This window comes from Carettochelys insculpta, chromosome 28 (assembly GCF_033958435.1).
Source record: "Carettochelys insculpta isolate YL-2023 chromosome 28, ASM3395843v1, whole genome shotgun sequence".
NCBI lineage: Eukaryota > Metazoa > Chordata > Testudines > Carettochelyidae > Carettochelys > Carettochelys insculpta.
Window position 1 is genome coordinate 4,587,580 of NC_134164.1, and position 26,223 is coordinate 4,613,802.

The window sequence follows — 26,223 nt, forward strand, 5'->3', positions numbered from 1 at the left end:
TCCTGCCCCCACCATTTCTGGGCACTGGGAGCCAGGCGTGGGGGGCAGAGCCCCAGAACAGCACCTTGGGGCAGTACGAGTGAGCTGGCTGCGCCTGCCTGGAATTCTGCTCCGGCCCTTGCACGTGGCCGGTGCGTGGGAGCATCTGAAACACGCCCCGGCCACGTCCACTGTCCCTACGTCAGCCCAGGGGGGAGCTGCTTGGCAGGAGGCTGGGCGGGGGTGGGGCACGACTCCCACCTGTCCCGTCTGGATGGGGCCAGTGGGGTGAAACAGACACCCCTGAGAGCTCTCTCTGGTTCTCCCAGGCCAGCGCCTCCCTCCCCTGGGGCTGCCTGACTGAGCCTGCTTGGCCTGCAGCTTCCCCTTGGGCGCGGCCCCCCGAAAGAGGGGGCCTGAAAACTGGGGGTGCCCTGAGGGGCTGCGAGCGCACAGGCGGGTGGCCCCATGCTCATTCACGCCCCGCTGTGCTGCGGCCGCAGCCCGGGGGGAGCGGTTCCCTCCCTGCTGAGGCTCCGGGAACAAACAGCCCAGGGCACAGCCTTGGTCCCCTCTTCCCCCTGTTCTCTGCAGGCAGCTCTGGCCCTGGCCCTCCTTTCACCTCCTGCGTGACTTGCTCCTTGCCCCCAGCCTGTGCCAGCCCTGCTGGTCTGCCCCAGCAGGGCAGGGGGCCAGCGATCCCAAGGCCCAGCCCTGCCTTCCCTGCAGCCTGAAGGGATCTATCTTCTCCGCCGGCCATGCCGGTGCCAGGCCCACCCGCCAGCGGTCGCTGCAGGTGCCAGGATGGGAGAGGAGAGATGCACTGGGCCTGGGCCTCTCCCCCAGCCGCGGAGTGAAGGAGCAGGCTGTGATGGGGTTCAGGGGTCCCCCTGCACTGCACCCCGTCCGCTGGCAGGAGAGACTCGCACTCAGCAGGTACAACAGAAGGTTTATTAGGCAACAGATGCCCAGTTTCTCCCAGAAGCGACAGCACAGCAGCCAGAGACAGTCCTTCCAACCCGTCCTGGGGAGAAGACCCCGAGGGGTGCCCCTCTGGGGTGTAGCTTTCCCCCTCCTCTCGCTGGCTGCCTTCCAGCTCCTCTTTCCCCCGCTTCCTAACTGCCGCCCCCGATTCAAAACTCAGCTCAGCTCCTCCCTCCTCTTTGTTCAGGCAGAGGTGTTACCTGCCAGTTGTAGCCCCAGGGTCATCCTTAGCCACTGGGAACTGCTGCTTGCCTCAGACATCCAGCCTGACTCACACATGCACTCCCCCCACTCCATCACACAGGCAGAGCCCCGGGGCCTGGCTGTGCACATGGGGGCTTTGGGATGCCGGCTGACCTGGGGCCGTACGGGCTGGGATTAGAGCAGGGGGTGGGGCTGGGACTGGCATCGACTTAACAAGAGTGCCAAGCGGCGGGTGGGCACCCACCTGCACTGTGTGTGGGCGCAGATTGTCCCCTGTTCCCCGACCTGGTGGTTCAGTGGGACCCTGTTCTGTTGGGTGCTCGGGGCGGCTGTCCTGCTGGGCAGCGTGTGGTGCAGGGACCACTGGGGCTCAAAGCAGCTTGGTGAGGCTCGGCATTGAGGCTAGCAGGCATACGACCTCCACGTCCTGGTGCCCGGTGCATCTGGCATTTCCCAGTTCCCCTGGAGTGCGGGCGGCTACTGGGCCCGTGCCGGGGAGGAGGGAGGTGAGTGCGGCAGCAGGATGGGGGTTAACTGGGGCATTTCACCCCCCCGGCACTGACCCGTCTGCCTCAGCCGTGCCGCCCCAGCCCGCAGGCTCTGCCCTGGAGAGCTCCCAGCACATTCACACAGGGGCGAGTGAGTAATCTGGATTCCTGTGGGTGGGTGGGGTGATGGAGTCGGGGCGGGGGGCGGTGTGTGTGCATGTGTGAGACTCAGGCTGGATGTGTGTGAGACAGGCAGAGCAGCTCCCAGCGGCTAAGGATGACCCCTGGGGCTGTAACTTAGGCTGGAAGGTAACACCTCTGCCCTGAACACAGAGCGAGGAGGAGCTGAGCTGGGTTTGAATCGGAGGCGGCAGTTGTAAGCTGGGGGGAGTGGGAGCTGGAAGGCAGCCAGCCTGGCTAGGGGGGAGGCTACATCCCAGAGGGGCCCCCCTTGGGCTCCTCTCCCCAGGACGGGTTGGAAGGACTTTCTCTGATTGCTGCACTGACTCTTCTGTGAGAAACTGGGCCGCTGTCACCTACTAAACTTCCTGTTCTACCTGCTGAGTGAGAGTCCCTCCTGCCTGCGGACAGGGGGCAGAGCTTGGGGACCCCTGAACCCCATCACAGGGTGAGGCCTGGGGGATCCCCTGGGCTGCAAGACTCTGCCCAGGCAGCTCAGGGCCCCCACGTTGACAAGGCACCGAAAGTCCAACGCGCTCTGGCAAAGGCCAGGAGCCCAGAGACCAACGCAGGGGATGCGCTTGGCCGGGGAGCTGCGGCCGGGGGGAAAGGGGGCAGCACAGCTGGACCCACCCCAGGGCAGCCGCGGGGAGCCGGAGGGTCGGTAACACTCCTGCGGGCTGGGGGATCTGCTCCATGCTGTGGGGCTGGAGGTGGGAAAGCCCGGGGCGGGCGTAGGCGGCAGTGGGACGAATGGGGGACGCACCATCTGAGGCCCCCAGCTGCCTTGGCAGGGGGAGCACAGGGCCAGGGGAGCCTACGTTTCCTGGGCCCTCGGCGGCCGGGGCTGGGTTGAGCGATCGCTGCCTCCTGGGTCCCTGGCGAACAGACCCACCCTCCCCACTGAGCCTCTGCTGGAGCCTGCTCTGCAGCCACCTGGCATGCTGCGCTGGAGGAGCCCCCAGGCTCTCTGTGCCAGGCAGGGCCCACAATCCCCAGGCCTCTCGCCCTGCCCGTGCTGGGGAGCTTGGGGCAGGGCTCTGCTGTGCCAGGAGTGAATAAGGCTGAATTATTGTGCTGGGGTTCTGGGGTCCCCAAGCTGTGCCCCCCGTCCGCAGGCAGGGGGGACCCTCACTCAGCAGGGAGAATGGGAAGTTCATTAGTCGACAGAGGCCCAGCTCAGCGCAGAGGTGTCAGTACAGCCGGCAGCGACAGTCACTCCAACCCGTCCTGGGGAGAGGAGCCCGAGGGGTGCCCCTCTGGGGTGTGGCTTCCCCCCAGCCAGGCTGGCTGCCTTCCAGCTCCCTCTCCCCCAGCTTCTAACTGCCCCCTCCTATTCAAACCCAGCTGAGCTCCTCCCTGCTCTGTGTTCAGAGCACAGTTGTCACCTGCCAGCCTAGGTTACAGCCCCAGGGGGTCTCCACCTGTCACACACACGCATATCAAGCCCGACTCTCTCATACGCACCCCCCGATTCCATTCCCATCATCTCCTGCCTGAGCTGCGTTCGGGCTGGCCTGGGGCTCCATCGTGGAACCAGTCATCTTAAGTGATGCTCAGGGCCTTGTTCCTGTCTCCCACTGCCCTGCCCTCTTGGCTGGGCTGTCTGGGCAGAAGGCCAAGGGACCCATTCTTTCTCAGAGACACGGCCTGAGAGAAGGGAGCTCTCCCTTCTGGGCTGTCATAGTACCTCTAAACCCCACTCCCCGTCTGAAGGCGCAAGCTCCTCCCTGGACTGGGAGAGATTTGGGTGCCACTCAGTCAGTAAGCTGAGCATCCCCGGCCGGCAGCCTGTGCTTCTATGGGTGGTGCACATCTGTGCAGGCCTTAGCGTACATAACAAAATTTATTCTGCCCATGGATGGAAAAACAATCAAGGGAACCCTGATGGCACCTGACTCTCTCCTGGGTGTCTGCCTGAGCACTCAGCTGGCAGGGAACAGCGCTGGCCACCAGAATATATCAAGGTGGGATTCAAGGCTAGAAGAGGGACAGGCCACTGGCTCTGGGCCCGTCTGTCCCGGGCTGCGGGATGCCCAGGGGACAGCCAGAAGCACCAGCCCCTGCCCCACGGCCAGTGAAAGAGCTGGCCCTCCACACTGCCCCGAACCCACCAGCTGTGCCTGGCAGAGGGAGGTGTACCTGCAGCAGCTCTGCAGGGAGCAGGGCCCACAAGCTCAGCCTATCGGGGCCCCACCATCAGCTCTGCCCCCTCCCTGTCGGCAAGGCCCAGGCAAAAGGCTTCGGCCCTGGTGGGGCAGCGCTGGGGGGCGCGTGGGGCTGACGGCTGAGGGACATGCCTGGGGCTTGTGGGATAGATCCAGAGGAACTCCTCTGAAACTGAGATTACCTCTGGCTTTATCCCCTGGGCCTGAGAGCCAAACCTGGCCCTGGGCTTTCTCTTCAGTGCTGGGCCTGCTGCTGCCTTGGGGCTGCGCAGCCGGGCCCCCAATGTCCCCGTGGGATGCAGTTGGGGCGAGGTCCCGCTTCAGGTGGCAGTGTTGGTTGCCGTGAGCACTGGCTGCCTTCCTCCTGGCCCGGCGGACATCCCTTTCCTGTTTGCTCTCCCCAGCTCCAGCCGGCAGACTTGTTATTGTGACCTCTCTGAGAGACCTTCCCTCTCCGCATCGCCTCCTCCTCCCCGACGTGGCCAGCCTCGCCGCTCGGCCAGCCCCACACTGCCTCCAGAGCCATTGTTCTGCCTCTCCTTCCTGGCCCAGCCCAGCTGCCCCCGGGGGGTCAAAGGCCAAGGCCTTTATCTCATTTCCCAGGGGACCGCCAGCGAGATTTGCACGAGGCAGTGTCATTGGCAAAAGGAAGGTGGCTTCTGTGGAGGGCTGAGTCCTGGGCCCATCTCAGGCAGATGCTTTCCAAGCCCGATCCCAGATGGGAAGAGAGCTGGTGCAGTCCTTAGGAGAGAAGCAAGTGCTCCCCTCTGAGATGAAAGCAGCCCAGGGCCTCAGGAAAGGCAGCCTCAGCAGCGGCTGGGGTGGTGCCCGTCCTGGCCTGCAACACTCCATCCAAAGAGCGTTGTGTAACCACCCACCAGTGGGCTCAAACCTGGGACCTCTCGAGCTTAGTGCAAGAGCCGCTACAGCCAGGGTCAGCCGCCTTTTCAAGCAGTGCTGAAATTTGACCTTTTGACCTCTAGGTGCGGTCCGAGTGCCGGTTTGAGTGCCGGTCCGAGTGCCGGTCCGAGTGCCAGTCTGAATTCTGGGAATACTCTATAAAGTCACTAACAGTCCTATTTACAACAGCTTCATTAGTAAATGACCGAAGAGGCCGAGTTTTACCATGCAGGTGGTGGTTGGCCGCTTTAGCTGGTCTCTTGCGAATCCATCGGCGTCCTGACTTTGAGCAAGCTGCCGGCTGCATGGGGGAGACAGGATGGGGCTGAGCTCCTGCCTCTCGTGCTGGTGAAAATCGGCTCTTGTGCCGCTCTTGGCACCCATGCAGGGGTTGCAGACTCAGGCTTTACAGTTGGAGCTAGAAGCCAGCTGGCTCTCAGCTGAGGCTGGAGAGGAGATTCAGTCTTTCTCCATGTAAGGGGTTACGTGGGCCAGCTAACTGTGCCCGCTAGGCGTGTGGATTACAACTGCCCACAGGAATAGGGCAGAGACCCCCAGCCCTGGACCAGCTCTGGGCCGAGGTGCAGCGCTGGCCCACTCCAATCAGGCGGGGAAAACCCCACCAGCCGCTTGGAAACTTGGAAACTGACGAGACTGAAACTGACGAGCAGGGCCCTAAGGTGTCCCATGTGGAGGGTGCTGCTGTGCTCGCCGGGTGGCGGTTGGACCCTGGATGAGACTGGTCAATGTGTGCGTGGACAAGAGGGCAAGAGCTTCCTGGGCACTGCTGGGGCGCAAGGACAAATGCCTGGAGCAGCGTGTCCAGGGAGCTGGTAAAATTCACCCCAGGAGCCAAGAACTCCTGCCCCAGCCAGGGGACCTGGCCTGTAGCCGGTGATTACCCCCTGGAGAACCAGCCTGGGGGTTCCCAGCAACTGTGCGTGTCGCAGCCTCAGCCAGGTTACGGACCCAGCTCATCCAGACTGGGTCCTGAGCCCTGCGCCTCATCTGCCCTCGCAAACAGGGCCTTTGCGCCTGGTTAACTTCGCTCACTTGACTCAGGCCCCTTTAGATTCCACCTTCGAGGCAGTGGAGGCGGAGGGTGCAGGGGGGGCTTGAATTCTCTGGGTACGACATCAGCTTCGCTCAAGTGCTCCTGCACCGGGGATGGCAGCGCCCCAGCAGGTGCCACGAGCGCAGATTCACCTCCATCGCCACTGACGGTGCTCCACCGTGCCCATCCGTCCATCTGCTACTCACCCACCCCTGTCTGGAGGGGGCTTCTCTCCCAGACACACACGGGGATCTCAACCGGGACCAGGGCCGCAGGGCTGGCTCCCAGCTCCCAGTGGGTGGCATGGCTGCGCCGTGGGGCTCTCAGGGGTCTGTGCTGTGTGTGCCATACCCCGTCGGCTCCAGCCAGCGCCGCCCTGGCACAGGCTGTGCAGCTGTTGCCACCTTTGGGTTACCGTTTCACGTTTCAAGGACTTGCGCCGTTTCCTAGAACTGGGCAGATTAAGCGGAAAATGAACAACAAACAGAAAAGAGAGAGGTGTCTGGGGCGCTGCATGGCGACCTTTGACCCAGTGCCTGGCAGCGGTTCCGTGGGCACGGCCCCGGGCCAGCACGCCTCTGGCACCTGGCCATACCCACAGGCACTGAGGTCTCTTCCTGGCCTGCTGCCGGTTCCTTCCCCTCTTTGTGCCCATGTTGTCCCTTTGCCTCGTCAGTGCTGTAGGCAAGAGCTGTTCTACTGGGTCCGCGTGCAGCTCCTAACGCAGCACAGCCTCTGCTCGTTGCTGGGGCCTTGAGGAGCTGCGGTAATAAACAGGCCCCATGCGGTTCTTGGATAGTCTCTCAGATTGCTGGAGGCACACGGATGCAGTGTGTGCCTCCAGCCCAGCCTTGGGTGGCAGAGACGGCTGTGGGCAAGGGATGGGGGAGATGGACGGGCACCAGTGTTCCTTGTAAGCTAAGCGCTTGGCTGCCTACCCAGGAGAGACTCTGGCACCGCCCAGCTGATGGGCAGAGCGCCCGCAGCCGGCAGCATGTGCGTCTATTGGTGGTTCACATACTTCACTTCGGTGCACATAACAAAGTTTATTCTGCCCTGGATAGGAAAAACTAGTGGGAACCCTGCTGGGAATCCCAGGTCTTGCTTTCCTGGGAGCTTACACTGCTGTTTGATGCCACCCTCCAGTCCCTGCGATGTGCTCCCGTCTGTGGCTATTTGCAGGGAGGGGGGGCCTTTCCTGTGACCTGTAATTCATATTGTTTCTGTGGCGGAAGTCCAGGGCAGCAGGTTATTGTGTTTAAATCCCATCTCTGCCCTGACTCCCTTTGTGGCCTAGGGGTCTTGGGACTCATGCTACTGCCCCCCAAAGTGCCTCAGTTTTCCCATCTGTAACAGGGGTTAATGGGAGGGGGTGATTTAGTTTGGGCTGATCCTGCTTTGGGCAAGAGGCTGGACTTGATGACCTCCTAAGATCCCTTCCAGCCCCAGGGTTCTATGATTCTCTGATACTGACTCATAGCTGGGAGGCGGGGGAACAGCAGCCATGGGGCTCCCAGCAGTGGGATAGCCCAGGCTCTGACCTGGCTGCGAATCACAGATCTGGAGCAAGTGGTGCCCTGCATTAGTCCCTGGAAAACAAAGACTTTTTCCTTGCATTTTAGCATCCCCGCCCCCCTCCCTCTGCCCCGCAGCCACAGAACTGTTCCTCCCTACTGGCAGCTCACCCCGAGGCCCGTGGAGAGCCAGGAGTTCAGCCAGACTCCAGCTGGCAGGGTATATTTTTCCAAGCCCTCTGCAGAGACATGATTGCAGCTGAGGACGAAGGCTAACACTCTGCAAAGCTTCCTCTCCACTCACCCCAGCTCAGCTGGCCCTGGTCATGCTAAGGGGTGGCCGGTGTGTGCGCAGGGTTCACCGGTCGCTCTGCAGACAGAAGTGAACCTCTCTTGTGGCGCTTGGCCTCGGAGCATCCCACACAGTGGACAAGTCACTGCCAAAGGTCCCAACTGCCGCAGGCAGCAGTTCTCAGACCTGGCCAGGCACCTGCAGCGTTTCCCGGCGCAGGGAGGGGACCTGCACATACAGCCTCAGTCCAGGGATCCCTGTGAGCTGAGTGCCTGGGCACCTGCTCAGGAGAGATTCAGGTGCCACCCCACTCATTAGTCGAGCCTCCACAGCCAGCAGCAGGAGTTTCTATGGGTGGTGCACATCCGCACTGGCCTCAGTGCATGTAAAATTTATTCTGCACATGGTTGGAAAAAACTAGAGGGAGGTCCGGTCTGGTGGGGAGCAGTGCACCCCTTCCCCAAAGGCCCTTCCCATCTCAGAGTTCTGAGCCACCCTCCCTGTCTCTGGTGGTATATCCTGGTGGGTTTCTGCATCCCATGGCATCCCTGCGGTTTGGTGTAAGAGTTTCCAGGAGGATGCACAGGTGGGATCCTTGTGGGAGCGCAACCCCTGCTCCCCCCATGCCTATGGGGCACAGACCCTGGCTCAGAGCCTGGCTAGCTGCCTGTGGAAGGTGACCCTCCCAGCTGCTCACAGGCCAGGTTCCAAGGCAGCTCCAGCCTCCTGCGTTAGTTCTGTCGACGCGTCCCCTCGGCCCCATCCTGCTGCCTGGCTTCGGTGCTGAGACGTGCAAGCCCGGGGCCGAGCTCCTGAGGCTGCCTTCACTGCAAAAGAGGCGTGCTCTTCCGCCGAGCTAGCTGTCCCTGGGGGAGATGAGGCGCTGGCATCCTTAGTCCAACGCAAGGCCACCTCCGTGTGAAAACCACCCCCTCCTGCCTGGCAGCAGCGAAGACGAACCCTGAAAGCTGGATCCTTTCTCGCTCCTCCCCTGGGAGTGAATGCAAACTGGGAACAATCCCCAGCCCTGGCTCCTCTGACGAGGCCTTCTCCAGAGAGCAAGGGCAGAGCTGGCCCTGGCACTGAAAAGGCCCCCCAACGGCGTTGCTGGGGGACACTCAGGTCTGGACGGCTCCCACAGAGGCGACCGAGAGAGGCTGTCGCAGCCCTGGGGGGCCTTTGCAAGGTGCCACGCCAATGATTTTTTCACTTCTGCCCAGAGTTTCCAGGTGTGGGTCATCCAGCCATCAAACGCTCAGCCTGGTGCAGGCAGAGCTCAGCTTGGGACCAAGTCACCGATAAACCTTTGCTAGCACTGGCAATGTGACGAAGTGGGGTGTGAGGGTTTTATCCCCCCCCCCGGCTGGGTTGCAGGTGTTTCCTACTGTCCTGCGGTAACCCGAGGTGGGTGCCTCAGTTTCCCCAGGCACAGCATCCGTGCACAGTGGTGAGGGGCGTTTCGGCGGGATGGTTTCTCCCAGGTACACAATGGTCCTCCAGGCTCTTTGTAACCTAGGCAACCAGGTGACACCTTTCTTAGTGGGAAACAGGACAAAGGCAGGAGCTGGTTGGAATTGGAGCTGGGCTGTGGAGTGGGGCAGTCTGGTCTGGCTGGAGAGGGAGGAAGGGGGACCAGGGCCCGGCTCGGGGAGCCCCTTTGGGCCCCTTTCCACGAGCTGGACGGTGCTGACGGCTTCTGGTTCCTGTGCTGAAAAGTCTGTGTCCCTGTCGCCTGATCACCCTCCTGCACTCCCTGCCGAGTGAGAGTCCCGTCTGCCTGCGGGAGGGGGCGCAGGGCCTGGGGACCCCCACGCTCCATGGCAGGCAGATGAGCAGAATGTCACCTCTCCTGGCGGTGTGACCCCTGTCGTGGGGGGGGGGGCACAGCCGCTCTGCTCTGCCTCCCTGGAATGAGGTGTGAGGTTAGCGGTTAGGATTACAGCCCAACCGGATTGGATTTCACACCGCCAGTTCCGCCGGGGCACTTCCTAGGAGTGCCCTGAGTTGAGTTTGTAAATCTGGCTGCTCTGATAGGTCCCTGATAATATGTAGCTTCAGCCAGGGGTCCCCATAAGCCGAGTACTTGCCCCTGCCCCGGGGAGAGTCAGGTGCTGCCCAGCCACTCAGCAGAGCGCCCACAGCTGGCAGCGTGTGTTTCTATGGGTGGTGCACCTCAGCACGGGCCTTGGTGCACAGAATAAAATTTATTCCACCCGCGGATGAGGGAAAAATAGCGGGGACCCTGGATTCCACCCCCCAGTTTTAATAAGTGTTTTCCAAATCCAGGGGTTCCATTTCCTTCCATCGCAACAGCTGCCTTTCGGCATCGGCCTCTCCCGCGGCATTATTGATGACTTCGGGCTGTAGCGGCCCTTAGGAACGGGCAGTGCCACATCCTGCTTCGAGCGGCGGGGATTTCCTCTGCTCTGGGCCGGGCTGCTGTGCGAAACAGGGCTCGCACTGGGAACAGACTTGTCGGGGCCCTGCTCAGCTCTGTGCTCTGGATGAAAGCAGGCTCGGGCTATTTCAAACCCCTCTTAGCGCAGGGTTCTGCAGAGGGGCCAGTCTTGTGAGCATGTGTTTTGGGGGCGTAGGTCTGTGAATGTGTGAGTGGGTGTGCGCATGGGGGGTGTTTTGTGTGTGCGCGTGTGCGCATATGAGGCTCTGTGTGTGTACGTTTGTGAGAGGGTGTGGGGGTGATGTGTGTAACTGTGTGTGTGTGTGTGAGGTTCTCTGTTTGTACATTTGTGAGAGGGTGTGGGGGTGGTGTGTGTGGCTCTGTGTGTGTGTGCATATGAGGCTTTTTGTGTGTACATTTGTGAGAGGGTGTGGGGGTGATGTGTGTAACTGTGTGTGTGTGTGAGCACTCCAGGGTGCACCATGTTCCCTGTAAGCTGAGTGGTGCACATCAAGCGTGCCTTGGTGCACGGAACAAACTTTATTGCACACGAGTGGGAGAGAATGCGAGGGCTGCACGCCCTTTCTTATGCCACACGCCCCTCGTTAGAATGGACGCGGTTGCCGATGTGCTGCTCCCCGTCGGGGACAGCGGCTGATCGTGTGACACAGCCAACGTACACTAGAAACCTCGCGTGCCCCCGGCTGGCTCAGCCGGCGGCCGTGCGGCAGGCGTGGGTGGCAAAGGCGGAAGCGCAAAGGCCTGGCACGCGCAGCGGGAGAATGCCGGAACCGAACCCGCCGCGTTCGTAAGGGCCCTGACCTCGGAGGCGCCCGCAGCTTGCGTGAAGCATTGGGCTAACCCACTCGGGGCCCTGGGGAGCAAGTCCCCCAAAGCCAGGAAAGCGGGGCCAAAGCGCGGGCGCTCAGCACTAGCCTCTGCTGGAGGGGAAACGCCCTCGTGTGATGGAGTGGGGGATACCTGTGTGTGTGTGAGTGGCTCACAGAGGGTGTGGGGCTCCTGCTGAGGGTAACCTTGACGACCAGGTAACACCTTTGTACTGCAGACAAAGGAGGAGGTGGAGCCTGAGGGGTTTGAATTGGAACTGGGAGTTGGAAGCAGTTAGTCTGGGCTGAGGGAGAGAGAGACCAAGGAGGGGGCCAGGCCCCGGCTCTGGGGGCCCCTCGGGGCCTCCTCTCCCCAACATGGATTGGACTGGCTGTCTCTGCCTGCTGCACTGACTCCTCTGTACGATGCTGTGTCCTGTCGGCTAATAAACCTGCTGTTTTCCTGCTGAGTGAGAGACTCTCCTGCCTGCGGACAGGGTGCAGAGCTTGGGGGACCCCAGAACCCCATCACACTGGTGTCAGGAGTGGGATGTTCTGCACCCCGAAGATGGAGCATCCAGCAGTAAGTGACCGGGGCCCTGGAAGAAGTGGGGCCTGCGAGACCCAGGTGTGCTGAAGGGCAGTGAGGTGCAGTTCCCCAAGGCGGAGGGGCCTGCGGCCGAACCCAAGCAACTGCGGTTGTGGTCCTCGAGAGGGGGTGTCACACCCGACGAGGGGTTACTCCTGGGAATCTGTTGGAGTCGGTCCCAGAAGGTGGCGGGGCCGAGAGCCCAGCCCCCAGGAACAAGTGACCCCTGAGGAGACTGACGCTGAATGAGTCCTTCCCAAGACAGGGTGCTCATGGTCCCTGAGAGCGGGTGTCACACTGAAGAAGGGGTTCCGCTGGGAGTCTGTTGGAGTCGGTCCCAGAGGACAGAGGGGCCTACGGCCTAACCCCGGGCAGCTTGTGACCCGCAAGGAGCCTGGCACACTGAAGGGATTCTTCCAGGAATCGTGGGGTGCAGAGGGCATCAGCCTGAGAGCCTGCAACCACGCTAAGCAACTCCGCTGTGAAGTGGCAGCACCTGGAAACCGAATTGAGATTAAAGAAGCTGGTCAAGGCAGCGTGGATGTGCAGTGGCAGAGGTGAGGGTTAAGAAAAATCCTGCAAAGGTGAGCCCGGATCGGGGCAGGGAACCCTGGACTGCCTGGAGCTCTGAACCGAGTGGCCTGCCACAGCTCAAGGAGGGAAGGAGCGATTCCAACCCATCATCTACTAGTGGCTAAGACAGACCTGCGAAGAGTTTTCGAGGCCTGGGCCAAGGAAGGTGCCTGTGTGTCTGTGCAGAAAAGCAGCTTGTCCACTGGGAATGGCAAGTTGTCTGTGAGAGAAGCTGCTCCACCTTCTGTGTGTGTCTGGAGACCAGCCGGGGGGCTGGGACAAAGGAGAGAGTGTCTCCCATTGTCTGTCTGTGTTGAACAGCAGCAGCAGCCTGGGGAGAGAGCAGAGCCTGCGTTTGGAAAAGGTGCCAATGAGGAAACTAGCCCATTGTCTGAGGAGGATTCCTCAGCCTAGGGTGGCTGGAGAAGGATCCACCAGAAAAGAGCATTCCAGTCTTGCAACCTCTGACATGAGAAGGAACATTCCAAACCTATTGTGTGGCATGGAAGGGGAAACTGAGGCACACAGCCATTGTGGTGGTCTGGCTAAATGCCAAGGATGGAAGCATTTGTACCTTCCGTTACTGGACTGTAACTGAATTCCAGACATTGGCTGGAGCAGCTGTATGGACTGGTGGTCAGATGGGGCAGGACCCAGACCACAAAAGACCTGTTTGATCTGTTGGTGCTGCAGCGAGACCAACCAACCCAAGGGAACTAAAGGAACTTGCCCGGCTGCATCACATGAAAAGGGCCAAGACCAAGCTCCTGACTTGGAGCCTCCCCCAGCAGGACTATGATGTGGAGGTGGTGCACATCGAGGGGAGAACACAGGGTACAGCCAATGCCCTGTCACAAGGGGAGAGCCCCGAACTTCCCCAGGTCACCAGTTGAGTGACCCCGCTCAGTTCGGTCTGGAAGGGGGGAGAGATGTGATGAAGTGGGGGATACCTGTGTGTGTGTGAGTGGCTCACAGAGGGTGTGGGGCTCCTGCTGAGGGTAACCTTGATGACCAGGTAACACCTTTGTACTGCAGACAAAGGAGGAGGTGGAGCCTGAGGGGTTTGAATTGGAACTGGGAGTTGGAAGCAGTTAGTCTGGGCTGAGGGAGAGAGAGACCAAGGAGGGGGCCAGGCCCCGGCTCTGGGGGCCCCTCGGGGCCTCCTCTCCCCAACATGGATTGGACTGGCTGTCTCTGCCTGCTGCACTGACTCCTCTGTACGATGCTGTGTCCTGTCGGCTAATAAACCTGCTGTTTTCCTGCTGAGTGAGAGACTCTCCTGCCTGCGGACAGGGTGCAGAGCTTGGGGGACCCCAGAACCCCATCACACCTCGTGCCTCGGATTCCCCCCTGCTTTGACTTTCTGGGGCTGTTAATGATCATCGAGGGCTGCCTCCCCCGGGCGGAGGGTGGGGCTCTCAGGCGTTTGGCTGAATGCTCACGTGTATGAGCATGTACAGGTGTGTGTCTGCACGTGTGTCCCGCTGCGTGGCGATGTGCATGCACAATGTAAGCAAAGAAAGAGCCAGAGGTCACTGAGGAAACCGCAGCTGGTGTTCTGTGAGGGTCTGAGCTCCGGGTGCGGTTTCTACAGTTTCTATAGCCAGAGTCAGCACCCCCCCGGCATGGATGCCAAGAGCAGCACCTGAGCTGAATTGTCATCGGCACCCGAGGTGGCAGCTCAGCCCCGTCCCTCCTGCCCCCGTGCAGCTGGGGCTTGAGCAAAGCTATGCTGCAGCAGACCCGCTAATGTTGCCAACCACCCCCTATATGGTAATACTCTGCCTCTTAGTTTATTATCAATGAAGGTGTTGTAAGTAGGACTATTAGTGACTTTAAAAAGTCTCATTGGCACTGGGCCTGGCACTGGGACCAGCACTCGGTTCAGCACTGAGACCGGCATCCGGGCTGGCACTCGGCCTGGCACTGGGACCGGCACTCAGACCGGCACCCGACCTAGCACTCGGCCTGGCACTCAGCCTGTAAGTAGAAGTCAAAAGGTCACATTTTGGCACCCCGCCCCGGAAAGGTTGCTGACCCGGGCTCTCCAGTCCCGCACAACAGGGCAAGAGAATCTCACTTCCCAGCGCACTGGGGAGGCCCATATCCGCGCGGCGCTGGTCCAGGCCTGCAGCCCGCCCCACACTGGATCCCAGCAGCCCAGTACCACGTGCGTCAGAGGCTGGCACTGAAACCCGCAGGCGGCCCTTCCCTGAGCCTCATTGCGGGATTTAGGCGCAGCGCTCTCTGGTCCGCGGGGGACGTGTCCAGCCCCAGCTGCCTCTGGCTGAGCTTCACCCTCCTGTGGCCAGGAGCTCCGCCGGCCGCGTGCCCGTTCCCTGGCGCATTTCCGTGCAGCCGTTTGCAAAGGCCGCCCTCGCCGGTTCCCGTCTTCTTGGGGAGAACAGACGCTCCAGACCGCCCCCTTCGCCAGGCCCGTCCCCTCTCGTGCCCTGCGCAGGTCGATGCCGGCTGGAAGCCTCCGGTAAAGCTGCTGTGTCCTGCCTCGACCATGCACCATCGTCCAGGTGGTGGCTCCCGAGGAAAGCCACCAGACCCCTCCCCGCAGGGAAGGGCAAAAGCCGGCCCAAGGACCCAGTGCAGCCCCCCCACCCCCCAAGCCACCAGATCCAGCCCCGGCCCCAGCGGAGCCTCGGTCCATTCTCCACCTGCCCCGCCCCTGCACGCCCCTCAGAGTGCCTGGCTGCAGGGCCTGAGCATCTCTGAGCCCCGGCGGGGTGGGGGTGGGGGGCAGGAGAGGCTTTGTGTGATGCCCCACCCCCAGCACAATCTCGCAGCCCCTATTGGCCAGAGCCGGCCAATGGGAGCTGCCAGTTTGCAGGGGAGGAATTGCTTAAGGTCCTGGTGGAATCCCAGGGTGGGGGGAGGTGCGGAAGACCCTGTGAACTTGGACGGGAACCAGGGGAGGTTTGAGCTGGATGACGCTGGTGGAAGTTTCGCTGAATTCTTGAGCCGCCCCCCGCCCCCCCGCAAAGTGTCAGTGAAAGTTCAGGGCCAGTGTGTGGGCTTGGGTTGCTGGCGGCTGGGGCCGGCCTTTGCCCTGCCGCGTGACATCACCGAGGAGACGGGGCCCTCGAACTTTTTCCATCCATGTGCAGAATAAATTTTGTCACGCGCGTGAGGTCTGTGCGGAGGTGCACCACCCATAGCCACAGACGCCGCCGGCTGCGGGCGCTCTGCTCATCAGCTGGGCGGTGCCTGAATCTCTCCTGGGCGGCCGCCCAAGCCCTCAGCTTCCAGGGACGCTGCGGGGGAGAGGAAGCCGCCTGTGCTCCCCCGGCAGTGGGCCCTCGGGGGGCCACGGGCAGCACACCACTGAGCCGCGGCAGCGAGCGCTCGGCCGAGGAACCCGTCCTCGCTTGTCCGCGGGACCCTCTTGCGCTGCTGGAGCTCAGGCAATGAAACCCGAGCCCATCGGACACGGTGAGTTTCCAGGGCGAAAGGCTCGGCCAGGGAACGGAGCTGCTGCGCAGGGCCAGGCAGGGACCGGCGCCAGCTTCCCCAGCCGGGGGACAGAGCGCTGGGAAGAAAAAGGGGGGCAAAGCCGGGGAGGGGGTGATGCTGATCAGCCTGAGCCACGGAGCTCATTATGGTCAAGGATGCCCGTTAGGCCTGGGGTCAGGCTCTTTGGTGTGACTGGGCCAGATGCAGCGTTCCAGGCCCCTGCCCTGGCACGGGCCAGGGAAAGGCAGCAGTGGGTAGCAAGAAGGGCCGTTTGCCACCTCCTGTCTACCCAGTGCCGAGATCGAGCCCCCTGGGGAGCTTTGGCCTGTGTGGCCTTTCCCGGAGGGGGTCTGTCCCCTTGAGGGGCTCGAACCCACGAACGCCGGTTCAGACAGCAACTCCCCCCACCGCCCCCAAGTTCGGTGTTAGCAGCCGCCCCCCTCCGGTGCCGGCCCAGCCTTCCCGCCTCCCTCCCCCTGGCAGGGCTCTTCCAGCGCAGCCCGCGTGGAACGTGCCGGCCGGACCAGCGGGCGCAGGTGGAGCGGCGGGCAGGGGCCATCACCGTCAGGGGTGCTGGGGTTACACCCTCGCCGCAGCGGGATCGGCCTCCGGTAGCACCCCGGTTCTGGGTGACAGGTCCGGCCGCCGAGCTGCCCCGGTTGAGGGCTGGGCCACGCGACAGGGTCCCCCCCCCGGCTCCCCGTCCCGCTTGCTGGGTGCGCGCAGAGCGCAGAGGAAGCTGCAGCTGTCCCCTTGGCAGCCGGCCCGCTGCCTGGCCGGGCCTCGCGGGTATAAATAGAAGTGGGGGGCCAGGGCGGGAGGCCGTTTGTTGTGGTTACCACCCTGGGTAGCGACGGGTCTCTTGGGGGAGAGACGGTCCCACAGCTCCGGGGCCCAGCCGGGGAGCCTGGCGGTGCACAGGGGGGCCGTCGCTGGCACGGATGGCCTGGCTTGGGACGGGCCTTTGGAGTGGGGAGCCGCGCGCAGGTGGCAGCGTGACGTGGGGAGCGGGGACACGCGCGCAGGTGGCAGCGTGACGTGGGCTATCACACAGGTGACCCCACATACCCAGCCTGGCTCCTGGGGGCTGGGATCTCCTCTGTCCCCGGAGGGCAGGAGGGAGGGCTGGGGGACACGCATGAGTGTGTGTGTTACTGGGATGGCCCCTGCGTGGGGACCAGGTAGCTGGGGGACCAGGAAGCCGTGAGCGCAGCGCAGCCCACGCCGTGGGGGACCCCACAATAACCAACCAAGGTACCCAGCCCAGCACCCCAGACCCGCACGGCTTCCCTGCAGAGCCTGACACGCCCGAGCCCTCGCCTGCACCCCGGGCACAGACCGCTTCCCCGCTCTGGCCGCCCCTCCGCTGGGAAGGGGCAGGCTCCAGCGAGCTGACTCCAGGCTGGGCTGCGGCTGCTCCCTGGACCCGTTGGGACAGGCCGTGCGTTCCGGGGAGCGAGGCCAACGCTGACATAACGGATGGAAACTCTGATCCCTTTGGAGACTGGCCGGACAGCGGAAGCGGCCTGCGGGGAGGCAGGGAGCGGAGCCGGGAACGGGGCCAGCGGGGAGTGGGGCGGCCAGAGGGAGCGGGGCTGTGGGGCGGCGCCGGAGAGGCAGGCTGGGCAGCCGCCGGGCACAGGGTGGGCAGCCTGGGGAGATCGGGTGGTGACGAGGGGCGCTCGGAAGATTCTCACGGGAACAGAGACGCGCTCAGCCCCCCGCCGGCCCGCAGCAAGAGCCAGGCGCTGGGGGAAGCCCTGGGGGAACCCCTGGAGCCGGGGGCTGGCAGGGGGCACAGGAGGATCGCCTGGGCGTTCCGGAGAGGGGAACCGGCCCCGGCACTCGCTGCTTTGTTAGATCCCAGCTCTGCCCAGGCGCCCGGGGACTCGAGCGCTCCGTCGCCCGCTCCAGTTACAACGGGACGCGGCCCCGAGCCGCCAGCTGGGGTCCATGAACACTGTGAGCTGTGGGGGTGATGGGGGGCAGCCACGCGCCAGCCCCAGCTCTGCCCCGGGTCTCCAGAGACCTCAGCTCTTGTCCCCGCGGCGCTGCTGTTCCACTGGCCGGCCCCGGGTGCATCTTTAATCCTGCTGTGCCTCAGTTTCCCCATCCGTCACACGGGGGCGGGGGGGCTCTTCTTCTCCCGCCTCGTGTCTGTTTCGGCTGGAAGCAGCCCGCGGGGCCTTTGGGTCCGAGCTGAACAGGAGTCAGTGAGAGAAGTCAGAAGGGAGTCAGTGAAAGGCCCCAGCTGCAGTTCGGAGCAGCCGAGGCTGCCGGGCTTTTTCAGAGGGGGGGAGCCATACAGGCCAGGCACGAGGGTGGGGTGGAATGGGGCGAGTCCTCCCCCACCCCCAGCAGCTGGGAAGGTTGGGCTGCAGAGCGCTCCCAGCAGGCCATGGCTGGGCCTGTCTGACCCCCTCCAGGCCTCGGGCTCTGTGGGGGCAGCCAAGCGGCGCCCTCCCATGCGGGGGGGGGGTCGCCTGGCGGGTGGGACCAAGACGCCCCCGGGGAGGGGCTGCAGCAAAGGGGTTGGTTCAGCTGCGAGCCCAGCCGCGGCTCCTTTTCCCACGGGCCGCCAGCAGCTGACGACAGGGGCCCGGTGCTGGGCGCGGCCCGGGGTTGCAGGCTGGCAGCCCAGGGGCAGCTCAGCACCGTGGGGCCCCACGCTGCTTCCGGGCCGGTGCACTCGGGTTGGAGCCGGGGCTGGCCTCGCGGGTGCGTGGGGGAAGAGCGGGGCTGCGGGGAAGGCAGCCGAACGCACGCGGCCGGGTGCGGGGCCAGCCGCGGAGCAAACTCCCTGCGGGGTCCCACCGGGGCTTGGATCACCCCACGCCGGCCGCCTCCCTGCGGCGGGGGGGGATCTCCAGGGTGTGGCGCTGCACCAGCCTGGCGGCTCCCCTCTGACCTTCCCCCCTCCGGCTCTGCAGAGAAGGAGGAAACCGAGCACCCCAACAACAGCTTCAGCCCCTGCAGCATTCAGGACCGCAAGTGCCTCCTCCGGCAGCAGGCGAAGACCCGGGACCGGGTGAACAGCGGCGTGAAAATGAGAAGCAACAGCAACGCCCCCCATCGGGAGGACACGCGGCAGATAGTGAGCGGCCCCGTTCTGGGGGGGACACCAGGCTGGTGCCTCGCTGCGCCCAGCAGGGGGTGCTGTTAAGCAAGGGACGGGCCCTTAGGGGGGAGTGTTTGGGCCCCAGCCGCGGGGTGGGTCGTGCCAGCTGCTGGCACGGGGCAGGTTTGGTTTGCCGGGGGGAAAGGCCCGGGGGCGAGGGCTGGGCCCGCTTCCCAGCTCTGCTGCGGGGGAAAGCAGAGCAGCAGCCCCCTGGGGGTTGCAAGGGCTAAAGGGGGGGCCCGGGGGGAGCTGGGGCAGTCGGCAGCTGGCCCCTGCCCCGGGGAACCCTCGGGAGGCAGCCCCAGGTGCCAGGTATTGCTGGCGGCTGCCGCTTGGCAGGAATCTGTCAGCTGCGGGGAGAGGGCGGCTGGAGCCCCTCCGTGCAGAATGGGGGGGGGCGGGGTCCTTCCTCCGACCCACCCGGCTGGGCTCCGATCCCCTCTGTCCGCGCAGGTCCAGGGGTCGTGTCAGAGCGAGCTGCACCGAGCGCTGGAGAGGCTGGCCGCGTCCCAGAGCCGCACCCACGAGGACTTGTACGTCATCCCCATCCCCAACTGCGACCGCAACGGGAACTTCCACCCCAAGCAGGTAGGGCCGGAGCGGAGGCGGGCCGGGGGTCGGGGACGGGCTGGGGCGCAGGCGGGGGGCAGCGAAGGCTGGGGCGGACCCGCAGGCGGGGGAATTTGGACCCCGGGGCTGGAGCGCAGCTGGGTGATGGAAGACCCCAGCGGGGGGCGGGGGAGTCAGGGCTGCCAGCTCCCGGATCTCGGCCCCCGGGAAGCCAGGCCCAGCCGTCTGACGTCCGGCCCCCAAACGCAGCAGAGACGCTCGCTGAACGGGGAGCCGGGGCCGCGGCGTGTCCCGGCCTGGCTGTGAGCAGAGGGGCCCGGTGCCTGCTCCCCTCCCTCGCCGGGGGGGCCGGGCTGTGCGCCCGCCAGGGGAGAGCGACCCTGTACCTGGGGGGGGGAGTTAGAGGACAGGGCGCGGACAGGTGCGGTACCACGAATACCCGCCCGTCCGTGGCAGCTGGGAATCCACTGCGGGGAGGTTGTGCGGGGCCAGCGGGGGTAACTGGCGGGGCCGGCAGCCGGATGTGCCCCTCTGCCAGTGGGGGGCCCCTGGGCGGTGGGTGCCGGCCAGCTGGGGAAGGCCCCGCCCCATCCACCTGAGGCCCCGCCCCCGCAGACCCGAGCCCCGCCCCCACCCCGGGTGATTGCTCCCAGCTTCTGACCCCGTAAGCCCCTCTCCCCGGGGTGCCCTGGTCTCACCCTTCCCAGCCAGCCGCCGCCCCGGCCCCCCCCGGGCAGCTGTGCTGCAACCCCGCCTCTCAGGGAGCGCCTGGGACCGCAGGCGAGTTGGGCGCTGCAGGGCCGTCCCTTACCCACCACCCGCGGCCGGGCCCCTCTGCCCGGGCTGCGAGGACTCACCCAGGCCTCCTGACCCCCGCGCAGTGTCACCCGGCCTTGGACGGGCAGCGCGGCAAGTGCTGGTGCGTGGACCGTAAGACCGGCGTGAAGCTGGCGGGGAGCCTGGAGCTGAAGGGTGACGCGGATTGCCTGCAGCCCGCGGACGGCGTGCGGGAGTGACCCGGCCGGCGCTGCACGGGGCCAGTGACGTTCCCCTGGGGACCTGCCGGGGCCGAGCCAACCCGCTGGCGCTGTCTCCCGCGGGAAGGAAGGGGACGCGCCCACAAACCCACCCGGCCGTGGCCGGGGCCGGGGCGTTCCGAGGCGGGCTAAGGCCCCAGGGAACTGCAGGCGGCCCCCGCTCTGCCCTGCACCCCCCTCCCCGCGCCCCTGGACCCCCCCTAGTTGTACCCTGGGCTCCGGGCACGGCAGCCCCGGCCGCGGGGCTGGGGTTCGGCGAGCAGGCCAGCATGCCCGCTCGCGAGGAGTGATTCAAGGCAGGGAGCTCTCGGCGGGTCCTTACCCCCAGGCCGCTCCCTCCCCGGCCTCTGGGCAGCCCCCTGCTGTGATCCCCCCACGCCCCCGGCGCTGTTAAATTCCCCCCCTGCCTCGGCACAGACACTTCTCCAGGGGGTCTGCGGTGCACGCGCCCTCGCCCCTCTCGCTCGCCCTGGCCGCGGGGGCGCCGGGACGCTGCGGCTGGGGCTGGCTCCGGGACAGGTGCGGGAAGACCCTGCAGCGGCTGGAGTTCGTGCGGGGGTGACGCGGCGGGGAGAGCCGGGGAGGCCCCTTGCAGCGTGGCCGGCTGAGGCTCAGGGCAGCAGGCGTCTGTGGCAGTGAGGCCTGCGTGGATGGGAGCCTGGGGGCGGGAGGAAGACAGACGGAGAAGGCTGCAGGGGGCCAGGAAGCCACGCACAGAAGAGCTTTTCCTGGCTTGCTCCAGAGCAGTGCGCCGCGGGAGAGCCGAGCTCCCGGAGTCATGTGAATCGGGGAGACCCGGGGGCTTCCTCTGGAGAGCGGGATGGGGCTGGTCACCCTGGCTGCAGGGAAAAGCTGGACCGCCCCACCCGGGGCACCCCAGGGCCAAACCACGAGAGCCGAACCGAGCGCTTTTTAAAGCCGGCCTCGCGGTGTTCTGAGGCCGGGCGCTGCTTCCCCAGCCCCGCTGCTGGCAGCCGGGTCCCGGCTCAGCCTCACGCCGGTGCCCTGAGAAGGCTGGGCCGAGAGTTTCCCAGGGCTTTTTCTCCTTGCCCGCTGCTGAGAAGCGCTCCGGGGTTTGAAAAGGGGGGAGACGGGGGCGCAGAGGGCACCGCCGCCTGCGCTCCGCGTGGGGGTGTCTCAGCCGGGCGGGGAGTTCGCGGCAGCTTTTCTGGCCCTCCTGGCTCGCAGCTTCCTGCCCTTAGCTGGAAGTTTCGTCGTTCCCCGGGCTATGGGGAGGTGCAGGGGTGGGCAGGGCGGGGGCAAATCGGCGCTGGCAGCCCTCGGGTGAGGCCAGGAAGGGCCCCCAGCGCCACCCTCGCCCAGGGCTCGCTGGAGCAAACCCCTGGCCCTGGCGAGCTCGGCTCAGCGGCGCACCATGGACTCTGGGCTGCGGCTGCTCCCGGGGTGGGGGCAGTCACCATGGTCCGCCCTTGGTAGCACAGCCCAAACCCAGCACGGAGGTGAGGCCGGGGTCGGGCGGCCCTGGCCTGCTCCCGGGAATTCAGGGCGATGCAGATGGCTGGCAACTCGGAGGCCTCCAGCACTCGGGGGTCGGTGTCACAGGACCAGCCGATCGCACCGGGGCTGAATCTCTCCCTTTTCCGCTGCGGGCGTCTGGGGAGATTCCTCTGGGTTTCGCCTGCCGCCCTCGGATGTGCCCCTTTCCTGGGGACTCCCCACCCGACCTACCGGCCGCTGTTGGTACAGGGACATCTGGGGGCGTCAGGCTGAGCACGCCTCCCCCTTGGGCTGAGCTGATACATTCAGCATCAGGCCAGGTGCCTTCCACCCAGACACACCCGGTACAGGTCCACCCAGCAGGTAAATCCTACCTGCTGCATTTCGCACCACGGCCGCTCTGTTCCACCCTGGCCAGTTACCTTCCCAGCAGGTGCAGCACAGCGCGAAGGGCTTAATCCAGCCATTGACACAGCCAGGCCGGCTCCATCACACCTAACCTCGTGTGCACCCTCTGGACACCCCCAGGCCACGGCTCAGAGCCAGCTCACAACACAACTCCTCCTTGGTTTCCCAGGGCCGGCGCCTTAGAAAAGCGACAACTCCTCCCCCGGCGTGAGCCACACCTGAAAGCTGCTCTCTGGCAAAGAGGGCTGGGAGGGCATTACGATTTCTGTTCCTTACACAGCACCCTGGCACAAGGGCCTGGACCACTTTAATTGCCTCTCTCCTTAATCCCGCGCTGTATCCACACGGGTTCGTTATGCGGGGAGGGGGCCAAGCTAATCTCCTGGGCGGGTTCCGATTTGTTTTAACGGTCCTTTGCTCGTCGGACGCAGCCGGCAGCGCCTGGCTCTGCGTGGACAGGCATCTGCTTCTCGACCCGGCGCTCTTGCAGCTCGCTGCTGGCACCCAGGCGACCAGGAATTGCTCTATTTAATTGTCACTGTTATTTAACGCCGCTCACGCGCAAGGCCACGGCGAAACGAACTGTAGCCGATGAATGCTGCGGGTGCTGGGGGGTGCGCAGAGCCCCCCAGCTGTGCGTTTCCCTGCTCTGGTTTGTACGTGGTATGAAAGCTTGTGCGCTTACTCAACCGGCTGAATTAAAAGAAAAACCACACCTGCCTGGGCCTCTGTGTCAAATAGGAACAGGGCGAGAGCCGGGCGAGGCTGTACGCTAGGAAAGCAAAAAAGCCGCCCAGTTGTGCTTTACAGACGAGCGAAATACTTTATTAGGTGATGAGCTGTGATGGAGAGGGGGGTGCGTGTGTGAGACTCAGGCTGGATGTGGGAGACAAGCAGAGCAGCTCCCAGCGGCTAAGGATGACCCTGGCGCTGTAACCTAGGCTGGCAGGTAACACCTCCGCCCTGAACACAGTGCGGGGAGGAGCCGAGCTGGGTTTGAATGGGAGGGGGCTGTTAGAAGCTGGGGGAGAGGGAGCTGGAAGGAGCCAGCCGGGCGAGGGGGGAGTTACACCCCAGAGGGGCACCCCCGGGCTCCTCTCCTCAGGGCGGGTTGGAAGGACTGTCTGTGACTGCTGCACTGACTCTTCTGTGAGAAACTGGGCCGCTGTCGCCTAATAAACTTCTTGTTCTACCTGCTGCGTGAGAGTCACTCCTGCCTGCGGCCTGGGTGCAGTGGGGGGGGGACCCCCGAACCCCATCACATGAGCTTGCGTGGGACAGACCCACTTCTGCAGACCCCAGCCACACCAGAGCAGACGCAATGGTACGGCTAAGCTCTGCGGAAGTGGGTCTGTCCCACGCAAGCTCATCACCGAATACATTACTTGGTTGGTCTTCAAAGCGCTACTGGACGGCTGATTTGTCTTCTCTGGCTGGTTGTGTCGAAATGTCGGCAAGTGGATCCCCCTTGCTGGGGGAAGCCAGGTCAGAGCATCCCTCCTCCAGAGGCCCTGAGCTGGCTCTCGGGAACGGGGGGGAATTTTAGCCTCCCCACGCGTCCGGCGGGGAGTGAGGGACCAGGACCTGGCTGCAGCTGGGGATGGAAACAGGGCCCGAGAGGGGAACTGAACCCAGGCGTCCCGCAGCCCGGCTGGGCCCACCCGCAAAGGGGGATCCAGCCTCTTGTCATCCCAGATGTCTAACCCACCGCTGGGGCAGGAGAGGCCTGAGAGGCGGTGCAGAGGCAGGTGTCCGTGTGGGAGCTACCCCGGCCGCCCCAGGGACACAGGCGAGTGCTGTGGTCTCAAAGAGCAACTCCTGCTTCGTGCATGGAAGGGGACGTGCAAAACAGGGGCCAGGGCACCCCAACGGGGAGGAAATCTTCGTCTCCAATCACTGAGCGACGGGCACACCAGACATAGGCGGAGGCATCACAGACACGCGGCGCGCGGCGTTTCCTCTCTCTCTTTCCCATCCAAGGGCAGAATAAATTTTGTTATGTGCACTGAGGCAGGTGCGGATGTGCACCACCCATGGACACCCAGGCTGCTGGCCGTAGATGCTCTGTGAATCAGCCAGGCAGCACCTGAATCTCCCCTGGGCGTCCGCCCGAGCGGGCAGCTCACAGGGCGTTGGTAGTGTTACCTTTTTTGCTGGGACACAGACAAAAGGGAATTGCTGTCCCTCGGCCAAACCGCAAGCCGCTGAGGTGAGAAATGATCGGCCTCCCGCTCGCCGGGAGGGGGAAAGGAGGAGGGTTCTGACGCAGTGGGAGAACACAAGGGGAGACCTCACCGAGTGGTTGCAGGTGCCCCAGCCCCAGCCCTGTTCAGAGGCCCAGGTTAACGCTGCTTCATGCAGAGCTCCAGCCGGGCAGGCCGCAGGCTCACCGCAGGGGACCCCTGGCTTCTCTCCCGGTGCAGCAGGAGGGAGGCGGGTGCCACTCAGCTGCCAGCTCCCCCAGGAGTGAGGACAAGGGGGGCTTCCTGAGTTAGAGGCCCGGGCAGACCTTGCACCTGACCAGCTGCCTGCACCTGGGGGGGCTCCTTGGGTGAGTGCCTGGCCCAGGGCCGGCCGAGGGGAAAACAGCCCCCTAGGCAAGTTTGCCTTTTGGTGCCCCCTTTGCCCCTGGTCCCCCATAGGTGCCACCCTCCCCTCCCCCAACCCCTGCACTTGCCTCTTCGCTCCTCCCCCTTGCAGCCCCTCCTCGGGGAAACCGAGTCACCCGCCTGCACAAAGCAGCTGGCATTGCTGCTCCTTCCCCTTCCAGCCCCGGGGTGCGCAAGGAAAGCAGCGCACAGCTGCTTCCGCTGCTGCGGCCTCGGCGCCGCCCGGCTGGGGAAGCGCCCGGAGCGCAGGGCGCGGCGCAGGGCGGGGAGAGGGAGCGAGGCGACTCACAAGGCACCGCGGGGGCCTCGGAATCCTTCCGGGCGCTGCCGGACTCCCCGCGCGCCCGCCGCCCTTGCTCGGCTCTTGGCGGAACGGGGCTGAGTCCCCGAAGCCGGGCACGTTGAGAGCCGCGGGCAGGCTGAGGCCGGGGGCTGCTCTGGAAGGCTTGCGGGCCGGGCGGGACACGCAGCTCGGCCTGGTGGGGTGTTTCCCCCGCAGGCGCAGAGCTGGAAAGCGCAACTCTGCGGTGCTCGGGTCTGCACCAAGGGCGGGCGCTGCAGGCTCCCGCCTGTGTGATGGAGTGGGGGATACCCGGGTGTGTGAGGGGCTCCCGTGGCGGGGGGGGGGCTCCTGCTGAGGGTAACCTTGACGACCAGGTAACACCTTTGTACTGCAGACAAAGGAGGAGGTGGGGCCTGAGGGGTTTGAATTGGAGCTGGGCGTTGGAAGCAGTGAGTCTGGGCTGGGGGAGAGAGAGACAAAGGAGGGGGCCAGGCCCCGGCTCGGGGGGCCCCTGGGGTCTCCTCTCCCCAGCATGGATCGGACCGGCTGTCTCTGCCGGCTGCACTGACCCCTCTGTACGACGCTGTGTCCTGTCGGCTAATAAACCCGCTGTTCTCCTGCCGAGTGAGAGTCACTCCTGCCTGCGGAGCGGGTGCAGAGCTTGGGGGACCCCGAACCCCATCCCAGCCTGTTGGAGACAATCGCAGCTTTAGTCTCAAAGACGATTGATTTTCCAGCTGGGAAATGGGCCCCTGGGGGCGGACAGACAGCGCCTGGCACCCCCTACTCCTCTGGAAAGCTCGCGGGGATTTTGGCCCCCGTGAGTTTGGGCCACCTGGGGCTGGCGATGTGCTTGCTGGCCTCTGCCCCTTTGTGACGGGCCTTGAGATCTCAAAGCGCGTCGCCACCCGGCTGTGGGAGCTGTGACTGCAGGGTGCTTGGGCCCACTGAGCTAACTCGAAGCAAGCCAGCTTGGGTTGCAATGGAGGTAGAGCCAAGAGGCTCAAGAGGTGCCCAGGCTTCCAGGCAGGGATGTGGGATTTTGACGAGTGCCCTGAACTGCGGGGTGAATGCCGCCCTTCCTTTTCGATGCAGGCTGCAAAACTGGACTCTGAGGGGCGAGCC

General features: G+C 64.5%; 1 protein-coding gene across 1 annotated transcript in view; it reads left to right on the forward strand.

The window, feature by feature from the left end:
- IGFBP4 (insulin like growth factor binding protein 4) overlaps positions 1 to 22,921 on the forward strand; it is a 30,911-nt gene extending 7,990 nt beyond the window's left edge. Inside the window, exons 2-4 of the mRNA XM_074979179.1 lie at positions 18,546 to 18,709; positions 19,187 to 19,321; positions 20,185 to 22,921. Of these exons, the coding sequence (XP_074835280.1) occupies positions 18,546 to 18,709; positions 19,187 to 19,321; positions 20,185 to 20,319 (434 nt within the window). The 3' untranslated portion in view covers positions 20,320 to 22,921. The remainder of the gene's footprint in view (positions 1 to 18,545; positions 18,710 to 19,186; positions 19,322 to 20,184) is intronic.
- The last annotated feature ends 3,302 nt before the right edge of the window (positions 22,922 to 26,223 follow it).